Genomic DNA, 19472 nt, shown 5'->3' with positions numbered 1-19472 from the left:
CCATTTCCATGTCCTTCTATTCCACCTTTGGAACATTGCTTGGATACACCCATGCCACCTTCTCTCCTCTGACACCTTCACTACCCTGGTGCAGGCCCTTATCACCGCACACCTGAGCTATAGACAACTCCACTCCAATCCATCCTCCATTCAGCTGTCAAACTGATCTTTCTAAAATACAGGTTCTAACTATACCAGTCCTCTACCCTCTCATTCAATAAACTTCAGTGGCTCTCTATTACTTCGAAGATCAAATATAAAATCCTCCCTTTGGTGTTCAAAGCCCTTCATAATCTAGCCCTTCCCCACCTTTCCAGCCCAGTTACTCCTCACTTCTCCCTACGAATGCCATGAGGCAGTGGCACTGGCCTCCTGCATGTTACTGGAACAAGACCTTCTAACTATGGGCATCTTTGCTGACTGCCCCTCATGCCTGGAATTCTCTCCATCCTTAGCTCTGCCTCCTGGTTGCCCTGGTTCCTTCCAATACCTAGCTAAATTCTAGAGGAAGTCTTTCCTAAGCCTCCTGAATGCTGGTGCCTTCTCCCTACAACTCCAATTTCTCCTGTATATAACCACTTGTTTGTACAGTTATTTATATGTTGTCTGCTCCATTGAACAGTGGTCTCTTTGAGACCAGGGACTGGGTTTTGTTATTGTTTTTGCCTTTCTTTGTATTTCCAGGACTTGGTTAATTACCTGGCACATAGTAAGAGCTTGATAAATTTTTGTTGATTAACACCCAAAATCTCTCCTTTCTTCTTTAAAATTATTTCTTCAGACATGAATTTTTTTTTGCAGGAGGAAGGTAGGGCAATTGGGGTTAAGTGACTTGCCCAAGGTCACATGGCTAGCAAGTGTGTCAAGTATCTGAGGTCATATTTGAACTCAGGTCCTCCTAACTCCAAGTGCTCTACTCACTCAGACATGAATTTGATCACTGAAGTACATAGAGTATTGGGTTGGAAGTTAGAAAAGCCTGAATTCAAATCTGCCTTAGACTTGTAGCTGTATGACCCTAGTAAGTCACTTAATTCATGTTTACTTCAGTTTTGCCTTCTATAAAACAGTTAACAATAACATCCATATTGTAGGGTTGTTGTGAAGATAAAACAGATACACACACACACACACACACACAGAGAAAGAGAGAGAGAGAGAGAGAGAGAGAGAGAGAGAGAGAGAGAGAGAGCTTTGCAAACCCTAATATGGCTATATAAAGCCCAGCTGTTATTGCTCTCCTGATCAAGAAGCTGCTGTAGCTCCCCATTACCATTAGGATAAAATACCAGCTCTTCTCTTTGCCCTTCACAATCTGGCTCCAGCCAGTCTTTCCAGGCTGAGTACACATTACTTCCCTTCACACACTCTCTTCTCCAACCAAATTGCCTTGGGCTTCCCCAGTGACTCTATTCCACTTTTTACCTTTATGTGAAGGTGAAACAGGCTGTCTTTCAGACCAAACAATATCTCTTCCCTCTCATGAAATCATCAGTTCCCTGCAAAACTCAATTCCAATGCTGTCTCCTTCAAGAGGCCTTTTCTGATCCCCTCCCACTGTTCAGACCTTCAGCTCCAAATTACTGTCTATTTTTAAACATATCTTACATTTACTTTTCTATGAATACATTACACCCTCCTGGCAGAAAGTAAGTTCCTTGAGGTTGGAGACTGTATCACTTTGGTATTTGTATCTCAAAGGCCTATCTCAAAAGTTCCTGGAACCTAGCACAGTTGATACTGTAAACAATGTTTGTTGGTTTATGAATTGATGAACAGGTCTTGCCTATCTTCAATTCAGTTTAACAGAAATACATGAAGTCTTAACATTTCCAGCCATTTTAAGTGTTAAAGGATACAAAGAAATACATGAAATAATCCTTGCCCCACTGGAGTTGCCACTCTTTGGGAGGGAAAAATTTATTATGTATTATTTTTATTATTCTATTTTTAATTATTTTTCATTTTATTTTAATTATTTAAATTTTTATGTATTTAATATATTATATTTATTGTGTATTATTTGATCCTACTACTCACTTGAGTTGCTGTCCAACTTCCCCCCTTCTTTTCATTCCAGAACTTTCCACCTTTGTTTCCACCTCTCTTCGAACCCTCTTTTCTTGAAGTCTTATAATCTGGTTTCTGTTCTCATCATTCTAATAAAGCTGTCCTTTTCTTTTGAAAAATAGATCTTCGTTGATTTCATTTGCTTCTGCATCGCCCCAGATTTCCTGCTCTATCTCTCATCCATTCCTCATAAACATGATTTAAAAAAACAGGAACAAGAGAAAAAACTTCAGTGAAACTGATATTACCTGGCAGGTTTCACTCCTATGGACCTCCTGGGGGTGCCTCCTCATTCCTCTTTGGCCTCAAATTTTCTGTTTCTAACTTTATCACACTCAGTTTCAAACTCTTTGTAATTGTTGTTATTTTCGTTCCGTCGTTGCAGTCACTGAGTATATTGTTCTCCTCCCTCTGCTTACTTTACTTTGTATCAGTTCAGGTGAGTCTTTCCAGGCTTCTCTGTATTCATTATGTTTGCTGCTTCTTATGGCACAGTAACATTACTTTCAATTTACGCAGCCATTCTCTGATCAAAGAGCATCTGTGTCATTTCCAGTTGTTTTCTATCACAAAAAGTGCTGTTATAACTACTTTGGCAGGTAGGTGGCACAGGGAATAGGGCTCTAGGCTTGGAGTCAGGAAGACCTGAGTTCAAATTCAGCCTCAGACACTAGTTAGCTGTGTGACTCTGGGCAAGTCACTTAACCATGTTTGCCTTGATTTTCCCATCTGAAAAATGAGCTAGAGAAGGATATGGCAAATCATTCCAGTATCTTTGCAAAGAAATCCCCAAATGGAGTCACATGGAGGTGAATATAAGTTAGATGACTGAATAACAAAAAATGCATTTTTTGTATGTACTTTTCTTGGGGGTGGGGGTAGATAGGTGGTGCAGTGGACAGAATGCCATGCCTGGAGTCAGGAAGACTCATCTTCCTGAGTTCAAATCTGGCCTCAGACACTTACTAGCTGTGTGACCCTGGGCAAGTCACTTAACCCTATTTGCCTCAGTTTCCTCATCTATAAGATGAACTGGAGAAGGAAATGGCAAACCACTCCAGTATCTCTGCCAAGAAAACCCCAAATGGTATTGCGGAGAGTCAGATAGAAGAGAAACAACCCAACAACAGCAACAAAATTTTTGTAGTTGTATATATATATATATATATATATATATATATATATATATATATATATGTATGTATTTTTAATGCTTTGGTAGATAGACTTCTAAATATTTGTGCATTTTGTAGTTGTCTTAATGGGATTTCCCTTTCTATTGTTGCCTCTTGGCTTTTGTTATTATGTAGAAATAATATTGTTTTTGTAGGTTAATTTTCTAGCTTTCAACTTTGCTGAAGGTATTAATTGTATCAATTGTTTGTTTGGTGATTCTCCAGCATTTTCTAATTAAGCCATCATGTCATCATCAAATAAAGATAGTTCCTTCTCCTCTTTGCGTGTATTTATATTTTTAATTTCTATCTTGCCTTACTGCTATTGCTAGCATTTCTGGAACTATATCAAATAATAGTGGCAAATGAAGCATACGTGTACAATTTTTATCTTCTCCAAGAAGCTTTTTCTGGTCTATTTCCCTCCCTCTATCCAGCACCTTGTACCTGAAATGATATTTCATTTATATAGTCCATAGCTTGTATGGTTATTGGCATGTTGTATGGATCATCAGAATGTCATCTGCTTAAAAGCAGGGGCCATCTTTTTGCCTTTGTATTCCTGGAACTTATCACAGTGCCTGGCATACAGTAAGCACTTAATAAGTCCTTGTTGTTTGAGCTGTTAAGTGCTTGTGAAGGGTAATATGGCCAGTATATGTTGAAGGTAATTCTGGAATCCAGGTCTCCCAGGTATCGAGGGCAGCTCTCTAGCTACTATGCAACATTATCTCTATATACAAACAGTAATAAAAGCAGGAAGAGCATTGAATGCAGAGTCAGAGAACCTAGCTTGGAAAGTCAACACTTATTCCACGTGTGACTTGGGGTAAATGATTTCAAGTCATTTCAACTTTGTTGGTTTCAATTTCCTCCTCAATAAAATGAAATTGGACTAGATACCTCTAGAGTCCATTCTGGCTCCAGAGTTATGATGCTATGAAGTCAGTCGAGCTTCCTTGTCCTCATTTTCCTCATCTGTAAACTCTTTCTCTCTCTGTCTCTCTGTCTCTCTCTGTCTCTGTCTGTCTCTCTCTGTCTCTCTGTCTCTCTCTCCCTCTTCTCTCCTTTTGTCTCACTTTCTCTCTCCCTCTCCCTCCTCTCTTCTTATATTTTCTCTCTTCCTCCTCTTCCTCTCTTTCTCTTCTCCCTCCTTTCCTTTTGTCTCACTTTCTCTCTTGCTTTCTCTGTCTCTGTCTGTTTCTGTGTCTGTCTCTTTTTCTGTTTCTCCCTCTCTCTGTCCCTCCCCCTCTCTTTCTCTCTCTCCCCTTCTATCCTCTATGTCTCTCTCTCTCTTTCTCATTTTTTTATAGATTGATGAAAAGCCTGAAGGGATTGTATGAAATGAAAAGGAGGTGGAATGTTCCTCAAGCGAGAAGACAATTACAGGTAAAGCATGGAGGACTCCACTTGATTCCTGGTGAGGTGAGGGCAGGACCTGTACTTGTGATTTCATCAATGTAAGGCATAGGTATCAAACTCAAGGCCATAAAACTCCTGAGTAGGTCCAGAACTACATTAAAATGTAACAAAAGATGTTTAATAAGTCAACATGAAGCCAACGAGGATCCATTTCTATTTGAGTTTGACACAGCTGGATGGAACTCCCAGGCGAAGAAACTCCACCTACTGAATCATAGGCAGGCACTGACTCTGCACTTTAAACTCTTTAAGAGCTGCCCAGAGCATCAAAGGACTAAATGACTTGCCCAGAGTCACTCAGCCAATTTGTGCAGTCAGAATGTGAACACAGGTCTCCATGGTTCTAGGACAGTTTTCTATCCATTAAACAACAAATTGAGGGAGTCCTCTTGCAGCATTACTGGACTGACTCCCTCTGGTGAACTTATGGGAATATATGGACAAGAGGGGCCCAAGGCAGGCAGGCATGGGTTGCAGCCTGAGTCATCGCAGGCAGCAATAAACTAATATTTCATGTGAATTAGGTTTTCTGAGGAATTACCAATAGGACCACCGGCCTACTGCAGAGTCAGGCCAAGTGAGCAAGCATTTCATATTAATCACATGCCAGGCACTGAGAACTGAGTACTAAGAAGAAAAAGAAAGACAGAGAGTTACTACTTTCAAGAGGCTTACAGTCTACTAAGGCTGATGAATGTTAAAGAAACTAGGGACATGAAATATTATATATGTGTATGTGTGAATGTACCTGTGTGTGCCTGTGCTTGTGCGTGTGCATGTGTGCGCACATGTACATGTACGTGTGCCTGTGTGTGTGTGTACCTGTGTGTGTGTGTGTGTACCTGTGTGTGTGTGTACCTGTGTGTGTGTGTGTGTGTGTGTGTGTGAAACATTGACTTGTGGTGGCAGACAGCGGGTAGGATTTGAATAGAACAAACGGGATTTGAATGGCCTAGTGTTTAAAGCTCCGTAATTTTAGTTAGGAAGACCTCAGTTTAAATCTTAAATTATAAGATTATTATTTATATCTGGAAGGGACTTAGGAATCATCCAATCCAATAATGAGGGATCATTTTATAGAGGGAGAGAATAAGCACTTCCATAGCATTTAATGTGTGCCAGGCACTGTCTGAAGTACTTTTTACAAATGTTATCTCATGGATTCTCACCACAACCCTTTGAGGTAGATATTCTTATCCCTATTTTCCAGTTTTGGAAATTGAGGCAATCAGAGCTTAAGTGACTTGCCCAGGGTCACACAGTTAGTATGCCTCTGAGGCTGAATTTGAACTCAGGTCTTCCTAGCTCTAGGCCCAGCACTCTATTCACTGTACTGCCAGCTGCCTATATGAGGAAATGGAAGCCAGAGAAGAAAGATGGACGGATGGATTGAACCTCAGAGGACTAGATCTAAATTTCACTCTGTCACTATTTATTTGGCCTTGGGAAACCACTAAAGTTCTCTAGACTTCAGTTTCCTTCTCTGTAAAATGAGTAGGTTGGACCAGACGGTGTCTCAGGTCCCTTCCAGCCCTATATCTGTGATCCTACAAATGTCAGTCATTATTAAGGAAAAGGGAGGTCCGGCTTACTGGAACACAGCCAGCCTGCTTCATTTCTTTGCCCGAGGGCCAATCCTGAGCTGCAGTAAAGTTACACTGGGTGGATGGGGGAGGGTAATTCAAAGGCATTTGAATCCAGCATCAGGGAAGCCAGGACAGTCAGTTCCCTGTATTCAAGTGGGGGTTTCTACTCCCTTCATCCATATGAAGCAATACCAGGGGCTGTAAGCATCAAACCACCAGGACCAGAGACTGGGTTGCTGGGCACTTACAGATCATTTCCCTTCCATTTTTGCGCCAGCAGACAAATAAAGTTAGTTCTGGGATAGCAGAGATATCCTCTTCCCTCTTTATCTTTATTTGCAGCATGAGGAGTGAGAAACAAGATGGAAGAGAGAGATTCAGCCCCTGTGAGACACCTTTGGATTCTTTTGTGTCCAGGGAAACATTTCTGCTGGTTTTGCTGATTCCTTCTAGAAAGTTCCTCATGGGGAGGCCCTGAGACTCAAGCTCTGAATGTCCTGGGAAACTAAACCTCTCTGGAGCCACATCCCAGAAACATCCAAGTGGATGCCAGCAGCTTTCAAATCAGTTTCTCCCTTTGCCATTTGAGCCTATGGCCTGAGGAACGTAGTGCCAGAGGGCAAAGGAAGCCCGGGAAAAACAATGGCATTGCCGTTTGAGGGGAGTGGGAAAGGTCTCAAAAACAATTCTCCTTATAAGGGTTCAAAGCTCCTTGGTCCCCCTCCGAACTAGCAGGTTTCTGAACAAAACCAAATGTCCTGGCAATCAGCTCAAAGCAGGCAGAACATGAAAAAACATCCCTGTGTGAGAGTCTTTCTCCAGCCCTTTTTGGGCATGGGCTGAGGCTCCACCAGCATTCCAGGAGGTTGACAACCAATGGGGCCTTCTGTGAACCCTCTTGGCTTTGCCTGGGATCATCCAGACCAAAGCTTTTTCTGCTACCCTTTTGATAAAATCAGAATCATGAAATATCAGAGCTGTGTGCTGCTGCCTGAGAGGTTGGTCAGTCAGAGAATCCTAGAATTTTAGATTCGTGGAAGGGTCTTTGAGGGGCCATTTAATCCAACCTATAACTAACCACAAATTTCCTTGAAGAGATCTCCAACAAAGGGTTCAGGCCAGGAGCCCATTTGAAGGCCTCCGGTGTGGTAAAACCCAAGACCTTCCAGGCAGCTTATCCAACTGTGGAACAACTCTAGGAAATTTTTCCTGAAATTTAGCCTCAGTTGGGCTCTTTGCACCTTCAAATGACTGCACCTGGGCCTCTCCTCTGGGATCAAGCAGAACATATCTAATCTTTCTTCCATGTGATACCCTTTCAAATACTTCAAGGGAATTATTATTAGATTGTAATCTATTGGTCACTAGGTTGCAAGCTCCTTGAGACCAGAGACTCCTTTGCATCTTTTTGTATCAACAGTGCTTAGCACAGTGCCTGGCACATAGTAGCATTTAATAAATGTTTATTGAATGAATGAATGAAATGCTATATGTTGTGCTAGGCACTAGAGATTCAAATAGAAAGAATAAAATAATCTCCACACATGGGATGATTGAATGAACTAATGAATGGATGGATGGATGAAAGAGTGAATGAAAGAATGAATAAATGAAGTGCCTCTTTTGGAACTGTGGTGATAGCCAATGCCAAACCAAGTGCAGAAAACCAGTTTCCTGACAATCTCTCAAAGTGAAGAGTGTCAGAGTTGGAAGGGACCTCAGTATTTAGTATAACTCATGCCTGAACAATAATCTGTCCACCCACATCTCAGATGAGTGGTCATCCACCCCTTCCTTGAAGGGCAACATCTCTTTCTCTCTTCAACCTCTGCATCTTATTCCACTATTGGACACACATCTAATTATTAGTGCCCCCCCACCAACATCAAGCCTAAATTTGCTTCTCTCCTACATTGACCATTTTTGCTTCATGACTCTGCCTTCCAGGGTCAAACAGAATAAAACTGATCTCCCTTCTATGTGACAGTCCTCTAGATTCTGGAGATTAAGATACTGGGGTCTATTTTTTGGAATATGCTTAGGTTTAGTAATTTTTCATTCTCTTAAGATGGATGTAGGGTTTTTTTTAGAAAACAGACACAAGCTGTTGACATCAAGACTGACACAGAGTGACTGGTCAAGTTTGAACACACTGTTCAGGATCAAAACAGAAACAAAGTGTGGTATAAAATTGTCTAGGGTGGACATTTTTTATTGTGGTTTATACCTTGGTTCTGATGTCACCTCCAAAGGAAAAGTAAGCTCCAGATATTTTATGGGCAAAGGCAATATTGCTGGGGGGATTGGAGGAGGTGAAACTAAAACTCAGAAAGGGTAGAAGATTCATATACTTATAAGTAATTCTATTGGAAGTCAGCATGGTACCTACTTCAGACACTAGCTGGAGTCCCTGGAGACTCATCTAACCCCTCTGTGCCTCAGTCTGTTATCTGCTAAATGAGCCTCTAAGATCCTTTCCAGCTCTAAATCTATGATCTTCTGAGTTGCCCAGGGTGACCCAGTAAATAAATGTCTGACGTGAGAATTGAAACTACCTTCCTGGACTCCAAGTAGCCCTTTCTTCATGCTGATTTTGAAGGGGGCATCACTCAATAGTACATAAAAGTTCAGTTAGAATTTCTACCCAATGGGACATGAGAGGCTTCAGCTTTTTCCATGACCACCACTGTCATCTCGGGTCAGATCGCCTTGACCCAAATTACTGTAATAGCACCTTTCTTTATTCTTCTAAGTCCTTGAGTCCCATTCCTTCCTCCCCCAATTCACTCCCTATTTTAGCCCCCCAACCTGGCCACCAAACTCTGCTATTTCTGTCCAGCACACTATCCTCTCTTCATTCAGTCAATTCAGGTTTTCAACCTCACTCATCCTCACTCCCTAATCCAATCATCTGATAAATCTTGTCAATTCTACTTCGGCATCATCTCTAACATCCATCTCCTTCTTTCTACCATTCTAGTTGTGGTCCTCATCACTTCTTGCCCACACTATTTCATTAGTCTTCTAATTGGTCTTCAGCTTCCAATCTCTCCTTACAATAATCTTTCCTCAGCTCAGCTAACAAGGTGATTTTCCTAAGGACTGTGCCTCTCCTTTACTCAGTATATTAAAGAAAGTCTCAATTACTTTCAGGATCAAATATAAAGACCTCTGTTGAATATTTAGAGTCCTTTGCAATCTGACTCCATCTAATGCTTCCATTTTTATTACACACTATTCCCCTTCATGTAAACTCTTTTAAGCTAAAATGATCTTACTGCTCCTCACGTGGTATCTAGGTGTCGAAGGCGATAGAGTGCAGGGCCTGGAGTCAAGAAGACTCACTTTCCTGAATTCAAATCTGGCCTAAGACACTTACTGGCTATGTGACCCTGAGCAAGTCACTTAACCCTGTTTGCTTCAGTTTCCTCATCTGTAAAACGAGTTGGAGAAGGAAATGGCAAACTACTCCAGTGTCTTTGCCAAGAAAACCCCAAATGAGGTAACGATTGAAAATGACTGAACAACAAATACCATTCCTCATATGTTGTACCTGATTGCCTCTCTCTAGGCCTTTGCATTAGCTATACTTACATCCCTGGAATGTACTCTCTCTTGACTCCTTGGATTCCTTCTCTTCCTTCAAGAAGCAGCTTCTAGAGGAAGCCTTCCTTCATCCTTCTAGCTACCAGTGTCCTCCCTACCCCAATCAGTCAGGTGATCAATAAATATTTATTAAGTTCCTATCATGTGCCAGACAACATCCTAAATGCTGGGGACACAAAGAGATGTAAAAGACAATCCTTGTTCCAAGGAGCTCACAGTCTAACGGGGGAGAGAATATTTATGACAGCGTAGAAATAAGCTATATGTGGGATTAATTTGAAATAATCGATAGAGGGAAGGTACGGGAATTAAGGGCGATTAGGAAAGGCTTTCTGTAGAAGGCAGACTTTTAGCTGGGACTTGAAGGAAGCCAGAGAAGTTTTCCCATACCTTTCCAGGCATGGGAGTCATCCAGTATCCATGTTGCATGTCATCTATGTATACACATACATGTATACCTTTTAAAGTTAACATATTTTTATGTACATGTGCATGTGCACATTTAGGTATGCATACATATGTACATGTAAATACACACACTCATATGCATACACTTGTTATCCCCTGAGAGAAGGGAAGCTCCTTGAAGGTAGGAACTTTTGTCATTATATACATAGTGACTAGCATTATACCTGTCACATAGTAGGTTTGTTGATTAAGTGACTTGCTGGGATCTGAGGCCATCTCCAATTGTCCTGATTTGTATCTTGCTACTGCATCCAGATGGCTCTGGAGCAGAAAGTGAGGCTGATGATTTTGCACAGCCCTCCGTCACTTAAATCCAACTCACTTGCAAGTCAAGATATCACCTTCCTGATGTCATTGGTCCTCTTTGAGAAGGAAGGACAAATGACCATAAGTGACTTGCCTGCAGCTGCACAGTTAGTAGATGACAGAAGTGGAATTCTCATTCTGTTCTCTCCCCAGGACTATTGTAACGACCTTCTTCTATTGATTTCCCTGCCTCAAATCTCTCCTGTCTCCAACTTATCTTCCACTTCAGCTGCTAAAGTAATTTTTCCAAACAGAGATCTGACTATGTTACCCCACTATTCAATAAGCTTCAGTGCTTCCCATTTATTCCCAAGCTCATATATTAAATCTTTGATTGGATATTTCAAGCCTGGTGCCTTCCTACCTTTCCATTCTGCTTATATTTCAGTTGCCTTGACACACACTACGTTGCCTACACTAGCCTGGCTTAGTGCTTGCTGTTTGTACCTTTCCACTGGCCACACCTTCCTTCTCCCATCCCCCAACCATGCCTAGAATGGTTTTCCTCCTTCCAACTGCCTCTTAGCTTCTTCCCTGCCTTTCTCCGAGACTCAGCTTATTGTATCAGTGATTTATATGTGGTCTCTTTCATTAAAATTTGAGTTCCTTGAGAACTGTGACTGGTTTCTGTTTTTCTCGTATCTCTATCGCTCAGCACAGTGCTTGGCATGCCCTAAGTGCTTAATAAATGCTTGTTGCTTCCCATCTGCCTGCCTAATTGACTCCAAGCTTTGTGCTCTCACCATATCACTACACTTTGTAGAATGCTCCTCTTCGAATGCTTTCCCCTTTCTGCTCTACCATGATGTGACATTTTCCACCTGGATTACTACAATGGGATCATATGAGTCACACCTTCAGCATGATTCTAGCTTTAGAATGGGGCATAAATTAGTCCATCAGCCTCCTGCAATTAGAGATGGGTAAAGTCCCATTTGATATTCAAGTCATCCTACATTTTACCTAGCATTCTTATATAACCACCTCCTGCTCAACCCATCCCAGTTCCAGAATATATCTAGGAATGTATATGGTGGTGCAGGTTGATGGAGCACAGGACCTGGAGTCAGGAGATCTGAGTTCAAAGCAGGCTCAGACACTTACTTTGAATGATCCCGGGCAATTCACTTAACTTCTGTCTGCCTCAGTTTCTTCATCTGTAAAGTGGGGATAATAATTGCTCCTTTCAGAATTGTTGTAAGGATGAAATAAGGCAATATCTGTACAGTGCTTTGTGTTATACACATGCTAGCTATCATGTCGTTAATACTTTGTCACTGTCTATATCTCCCTTTTTCTTTAAGTGATTTTTTAGATGTGGAAATAGCTGTGGTTGAGAAGATGGGTGGGTTGTGAGGTCCCTTCCCCTGTTGAAATAGACACCAAATATTCTAGAACAAGGCCTCTCTTGCTGGCTACCATGTATGCTGCCCATAATCACACTTGTCTATTGATATGACAAAGGAATAAGTAATTCTTTCAAGTTTTCCAATGTAAGGTATCACAGAATCACAGAATTACAAATGAAAAAGAAACATACAATAAACTCAAAATGTTCCAAAAGACATAAGAATCCTTAGGGTCAGAGACTTGAAGCTGAAAGCAATGGCATATAGTCCTTACATGATTTTGTTAGATGTAGATGATCTTTCTATATGTGCCAGCTATCACACCATCAATACTTCATCACTGTCTATATCTCCCTTTTCCTTTAAGTGATTTTTTTAAGATGTGGAAATAGCTGAGATTGAGAAGATGGGTAGGTTGTGAAGTCCCTTCCCTGGTTGAAATAGATACCAAGTATTCTCAAACAAGGATTTTCTTGCTGCCTATCAGGTCATATTATTCAGTCAGTAGGACAAGGGAGGAAGGAATTCTTCCAAGGCAACAGCATAGAATTACATGATTACAAATGGAAAAGAAACAGACAATAAACTAAAAACTATTCCAAAAGATATAAGAATCCTTAGAACCAGAGACTGGAAGCTGAAAGCCTAGTATTTTGATGCCATAACTAGTCATGTCTTTAGAACCTAGAACCTAAAATAGAACCTAGAACATCAGGGTTAGGGTGGGGGGCCCTACATCTAGGATACCTGCCCCATTTTACACTGGAGGAAATAAAATACTGCTGAGATGACATGCTTTGACGGAGGTCATAAAGGTTTTTTAGTGACAGAGCAGGGAACTGGCATTCTCCAAGATTCTTACTCCAGCAGTACATGCAAATGCTTCCTTATATCACGGCAAGCCACTACAGCGTTCTAAGCGCGGTACAGAAAAGCAAATCAAAACTACAGCTCCAATAAGTGCATGTAGTCAAAATTTGACCCAAAAGTACTGGAGGATTTAACTTGAACCATTTCTCATGACCACTTTCCAAGTTACTTGTCTGAGTCTCTCTCAACAACTGGGAGGACTCTTCAGTATTTGACTTTGCAGACTAAAAATAACAAACCACCATTTTGGGATCTTGTTGAAAGGTTCCCTCTCCACCCCTTGCATTCATGGACTGCTCTAAATGGATCAGCTTGCTGTTGTTAGCAGTGATCTGATGACTTTTGACACGAGTTAATTTAACATCTGCAGAAAGTGGATTTGTAAACCACAGAGCACTTTCTACCCTGTTTCATCTACAGCTCCCAGATAGAAAGAAATCAACCATCCTTCCAGAGTCTGCATGTTAGCGATGCTTGTTTAAACACACACACATTGCCACAGTGAAGAATGAAGTATTTACTCATTGGGAAAAATGTTTATGGTGTTTTCTTTAAAGCTTAAATGGGTTTGGGCTTCCAATGATTTTTCCTGTTAACAGTTCACTGTACTTACCTTTCATCTTGAATCCAGAAAATGAGTGCATAGTTATGAAGTAAAATCAGATTATTTTTTCAACAGAATACTTGTTAATATAATCTCATCCTAGTAACAGGCAATTGTCCAGAGCAAGGTTGATGATTACTCTCAATGCAAAATAAGAAAACGCACACACACACACACACACACACACACACACACACACATAAGATTTAGCTGCAGTATCTGAACAGATCTTCCACAGTCCTCAGCACAAATGCCTGCTGAAAGAAGGCCTGGGAGTTTTTAGGTTAAATATTCACTAAGGCTAATAAAAAGAACTTGCCATTCTTTTTAAGGAGGCTGATTAATCTGCATTATGTAGAAGAGGCTTTATTGTGCTCTGAAAGTGGCTTGGCTTCTGCTGTATAACATAGAATGGACCCCAAAAGGGAAGGCGAAACTCACACCTTTGGGTGGCATTTCCAGGGAGCTTTGGTAACGTGGATGTTTTAAGTATGGGTCTTTGGTTATAGCTGGAAGAGACACTGGGAATCATTTAATCTCACACATATACAGATGAGAAAACCAAGGCCCAGGGAGGTTGACATTTACTTGTCCAAGGTCACAAAGGTAGTGGAGATAAAATGAGAGGACCATGGATTTTGAGATAGAAGGGATTTTAAGACCATGCAGTCCAACCACTTTCTTCACAGATAAGGAAAAGTGAAACCCAGAGGTTCCCTGTGTGAACCAGCAGACTGGGATCAGAAGATCAGAGGCTTAAGGTTGGAAGGGAGTTCAGGATCATCTAGTCTAAACCCTAAATTAAAGATAGGTAGGCACTGAGGCTGAGAAATGAAATGAATTGACCAAGGTAATACAAATAATAGAGGAGCAGAGTCAGTATTCAAACCCAGGTCCCTTGGCTTCAAAACCAAGGCCTTTGCCCAATATCTGATATTACTTTTCCTGGAGTCTTTTGACTCCATATTCAATGGACTTTTTATTCACTATGCCAATTCTGTGTCCCAGATGTTGACAGACCTGCTATTAACAAGTAACTTGAAATAGACAACACACGAAGGAAGGATGGAAGCATCCTATTTGGCTGGCAAGGTAAAAAGTACAATTTTGTAAAGGGGTTTTATTTTTCCCTTCCAAAGACTTACCAATTGGCATCACAAGGAAGAAAGGGAGCCAGCAGAGGATGAAGCAGCCCACCACGATGCCCAGGGTTTTTGCTGCTTTCTTCTCTCTGGAAAACTTTAAAAGCCTTACAGAGAAGTGCGTCTTGTTCTTGGAGCTGGATCCAGAGCTACTGGCAGAGGGAGCATTTTTTCGATGGATTCTGAGTGTCACCTGCTCTGAGTCTGACTTGTCTGTCTTCAGGCCATGCTTGAGGCCCTTGCTTTCCCTCTTGGCCACCACATACACTCGGCAATACATCACCAGGATGATGGCCAAGGGGATGTAGAAGGATCCCAGGGCTGAGAAGAGCACGTAGCCTGGTTCTTCAGTGATCTGGCAAATGGTCTCATCTTCTGGGGGCTGCTCTTTCCAGCCAAAGAGAGGTCCGATAGAGATAGTCAAGGAGAGTGCCCAGACACACATCAAGGCCAAGAGTCCTCTTTTCTGGGTCACAATAGTGGGGTAACGTAAGGGGTAGCTGACTCCAATGTACCTGTCAATGGAGATGATGCACAGACCCATGATAGAGGCAGTGCAGCACAGGACATCTACAGCTGCCCAGATGTTGCAGAAAATCCTGCCAAAGGCCCAGTAGCCCAGGATCTCCAAGATGGCCGAGAAGGGCAGCACTGTGGAGGTGAGTAGTAGGTCAGCTACAGCCAAGTTGACGATGTAGTAATGGGTGACAGACTGCAGGTGCCGGTGGCAGGCTACTGAGAGAATCACCAGGATGTTTCCCAGCACCCCAAAAAGGATGAGCCCTCCCAAGATCACACCCAGCAGAATGGCCTTGGAGATATTCACTGGCTCCTGGGCATGGGTGCAGTTGGTGCTGTCGGAGGCATTCTCAGGGAGAAACACCATGGTCCCCGGGACACCACCTGGGCAAAATCCGGAATCTTGTTCTAAAGGGTCACGGAACAGTTCGCTGGGGAGTGGGAAGTTTAGTCAGATGATGAGGATATCAGAAGATTAAGTCTCCTAGGAGTGCAGGGGCTTGGCTTGGTTGAGAAGGCTGACGAGATGGACTGTCAGTAGCAAACCAAACTTAGCTTGGAAACCCACACGCGGCACAGGAAAATAGAAGGCAGTTCGGGAAGGCATGGTCAGAATTTCAGGACCCTCCGCCTCTGGCCCCTCCACTCCTGGGCCCACTCAGCTGAAGACAAAGAGGGCCGGGGGAACTAGCTTGTCAGCCGCAGCACCTTCCAAGTCCGAGAACTGCCTCTTCTGAAGGAAGTCCTTAACTTGCGGAAGGCATTTCAAAATTGGGAATTGGGAATGAGGCTGGGGGAGGGGAGAATTAAACTAAAGGAGATTCTGGTGTGCTTCACTTTCTAACTCTCTGAGTGAAGATTCAAAATCCCATAAAATAAAAGATTAAAAATCAAACAAACAGTATCTACCTCGAACCTCCACACCCCCTCCACATTAGCTAGTGGTTAGACCTTTCACGATCCCAAAGCCTCGGTCAAGGTCAAGAGATGTGTACAACTCTTCGGTTCTTGCGGACTCCTTCTCCCCAAAGACAGTAGGACTCCTGGACTCATCTGGAGGGAAAAGGAGGTGGAGGAGGAGCCCCTCCGATCCCCCGCCGCCCCTCCTAGGACGCTGGCCTCATGGCATGTCCCCGATCCAAGGGTAGAACGAGCAGGTGGATATGAAATCCTGGAGAAGGCCGCGGCGATTCTGGGGCTGTACGCGGCTCGGCTCTGTTCCTTAAGCCTCCTGGAAAAGACCAGAGAGAAAGGGAGGGTAGATGTGAATAAAGGCAGGCTCTCGAGGCCGCCCCATCAGCGTTCCGGGAGGACGTCTCTATTTCTTGGGATTCTAGCGCGCAGGTACCCCTTAATCCCAGCACCCTTGTTCTTTTCCCCAGCCCACGCGTGGGACAGAGGAACCTAAGTGCGGGGATTGTCCCCCCTTCAAATCCTCTGGACCCTAAACACCGGCATACGCGCTCACTGCCGGATTTTCTCTTGGCTCGATCAAGAAGTCCAGATTAGGAATCAGTCAAGTCAGCGGACCCCAAAATATTCTTAAACTTGCCCCCCCAGGGAAGTGAAACCCCGACAGCCTCTGCGAAGTCGCTGTTTGGGAAATGGGTAGAATGCTGTTTCTGGAAGTGCCGTTATGGAGATGCTGCCCCTTATTTTACAGAGAGAGAAACCAAGGCCCAGAAAGGGGAAGCGGAGAGGGAAGGAGTTCAAGGTCACAAAGAACAAGCGAGGATGCAGCCTTGGTATCTCTCCAGCTCCAGCACATATTTTGATCTCTCCAAGCAGCTAATAGTAGCTATGCATGGGTTCTGCCAACAGGTGCCCCAACATGCAGCTTCTTAGGGAGGGAGAACTAGGGGCTAACGCGACCCGCTAGGATAAGAAAGGGTCTGGTCCCGGAGCTAGACTCGCAGAAGTCCAGACCTCCGGTCGCATGCAGCCCCCTACTGCAGAGGCCCCACACCCTGGGAATTCGCCCGGGGACCGACGCGGAGCCTCAAGCTGGGGAGCGGCAAAGCCGCCCGAAGGCTTCCTGGGCCTGGGCAGATGCGGGGGTGCGGAGAAACGTAGCAAGGTACATGGGTCCCCTCTCCTTCTAGACGGCAGAGGATTCCTTTCTCAGCACCCTGCCACTCGCCAATACAGCTGTCCACACTGATCTCCCATCCTGCAGGCGCCGGGGACCCCACCAAGCCCAGAGCGGACTCCCTCTAGCTTGCACCGCGGCTCAATGTTTGCGGCTGGAAAAGCTGCTGGATAGACAAGAAGAAAAGCCTACGCGAGGGAGCGGAGCGGCACGGATAGAGGGGCTCCATCCACTGCTCCCCGGCCTGGGGGCGGGGCAGAGGGACAAAGCCCAGGCGCTGGGAAATGGCTCAAGGCTTTGAACCCTGCAAGGGAAGAAGCGCTGGGCGTCACCTCGGTGAGTTTCTGAAGGCTTGCCTTGGGTCCAGGACCGGACTCAGGGACTGAAGTCCCGACTTGGATCTGCAGACCTTCGGGTTGGGATGCAGGTGGAGACTGATGGAGTGCGAGTTTGAAGAACTGAGTTCCAGTCCCAGGATCTATGTTATCTTAGGCAAAACACTTCAACTTTTTGGGCCTCAGTTTTCTTATCTGTGAAAGGGGCGATTTGAGCTGGTTGGTCTCTAAGGTCCGTTCCAGCCTGAGATCTGTGATCCTATGATCCCATGCTCTCCTTGGTCATTTTCTCAAATCCTTTCCTCTCCACCCATTTTGTATAAATACAGCAGAGGTGTTTTTTTTTTTTTAAACACTTGTCAGCGAGGAAATAACTTCAGGGAAAGTGTGTGCTATGGGGGAAAGTAGAGGATTGTAGGAGAGGGAGGGAGGGAGGAAGGGAGGGAAAGAGGAGAGAGAGAGAGAGAGAGAGAGAGAGAGAGAGAGAGAGAGAGAGAGAGAGAGAGAAAGAGAGAGAGCGACAGAGAGCAAAACAGGCAGACAGAGGCACAGAAACAGAGGGTCAGACAAAAAGAGGCAGAAAGGGAGAAAGAGGACAGAAACCATCCACCGAACCTACTGCGTCCCCTTAATTTAGAATCAGAGGAGCTAGATTCGAATTCCCGCTCTGCTGATTAAGTTCCTATTTGTGACCTTGGACAAAAGACTTGTCTTCTCTTGGCCTCAGTTTCCTCCTCTGTAAACTAAGGGGATTGGTGCTAAAGATGGTGTTAAAGGATCCTTTCAGCTTTACAGCTAAGATCCCAGTAAGGTTTTCCTTCACCTGCCTGTTAGCAAAGAGCTCTCTGCTAGCTGTAACCTTCCCAGGAAGTCCGTCTGGCCCCAAAATGGAGAAATCCTCCGTGTCATCCGTCCCCGGCGCCCCTGAGTCCTGAGCCCCTCCGCCAGCATTTTTCCCCTCCTTCCTCCATCCCGCTCACCTAGTATGCGGTCCTGGGGCGCAGCATCAGGCGCTCATGGTGCGAGGCAGCCAGCTGGAGAGTCTCCGCCAGTGCCGGTCCTGGACCAGTCCAGCCGCCGCAGCCACCACCTCCTCCCTCTGGTCGCAGAGAGAACCTGCTGTCCGTCTCAACAGTCTCAGCTCCTCAGAACGCGAAGACTCAGCTGTCCACTCCTGTGAGCTCCAGGCTTGTGGTCAGCTCCCCTAGAAACAGAAAAGAAGGAACGAAGGGAAGAGAAAAAGAAAGAAGGGAAGAAGGCAAGATGCCCATACAAGAACTCCCCAACCTCTGTAATACTGTGAGACTCAGCTGGGAGATACTAGCCCAAAGCAGGCAGGAACTTTGCAGCTACCGCTGATGTAACAGGCGCTACCCTCAGCTAGTACCGTAATCTCCTATCTTTACCGTATTACTCTGCGTCAAAGGGAAGATTTCGTCCAGTCAAAGCTTCTGCGCAGGGAGTTTCCCCCTTCTGCTCACCGTGTGCTGAGAATTGAAAAAAAGACTTCACTTTGGTCGAAAAGGAAAAAAAAAAAAGAAAACAACTGGGGCATGGGGCGAATGCTTCTTTTAAATGGTCTAAATTAAGGATTAAGAAACAAAAAACAAACAAAAAATATCTTGGAATATCTCTGAAATATAAGGTCCATCCAGATTTACTATGCTGTGTGTGACATGGTCAAAGCTATCCCAGGTAATGCTAGTCCTGGGGACTTGAAGACTGTACAAATTGGATTATGTCCTGTTAAAACAGAGGCGAGCTGTATTGTGAGCCAAAGCTTCATTTCTTGTCTTCTGTTGCTTAGAGATCTTTGTAGGCCAGGTTTTAAAGACCAAATAAAAATCAAGTGTAATTGAGTAAATAGAGTCCATTACTCTGGTACTATTTTCAAGAAGAGAAAATGATTTTGTGCAGGATTTATTAAACAT

At 43.8% G+C, this 19472-nt stretch overlaps 1 protein-coding gene across 2 annotated transcripts in view; it reads right to left on the bottom strand.

Annotated features, from left to right (window-relative positions):
* The window catches only part of ADRA1A (adrenoceptor alpha 1A), a 127341-nt gene extending 108336 nt beyond the window's left edge, over nt 1–19005 (bottom strand). For both annotated transcript variants that reach the window (XM_036750202.1, XM_036750201.1), the window contains exons 1-2: nt 18522–19005; nt 14602–16348 (exon numbers count right to left, since the gene is read on the bottom strand). In XM_036750202.1, coding sequence (XP_036606097.1) covers nt 14602–15484 — 883 coding nt within the window. In that variant the 5' untranslated portion in view covers nt 15485–16348; nt 18522–19005. The remainder of the gene's footprint in view (nt 1–14601; nt 16349–18521) is intronic.
* Nucleotides 19006–19472: the final 467 nt, after the last annotated feature.

The sequence above is a fragment of the Trichosurus vulpecula genome, chromosome 3 (genome assembly GCF_011100635.1).
Source record: "Trichosurus vulpecula isolate mTriVul1 chromosome 3, mTriVul1.pri, whole genome shotgun sequence".
NCBI lineage: Eukaryota > Metazoa > Chordata > Mammalia > Diprotodontia > Phalangeridae > Trichosurus > Trichosurus vulpecula.
This window is presented reverse-complemented; position numbering and strand designations above follow the sequence as displayed.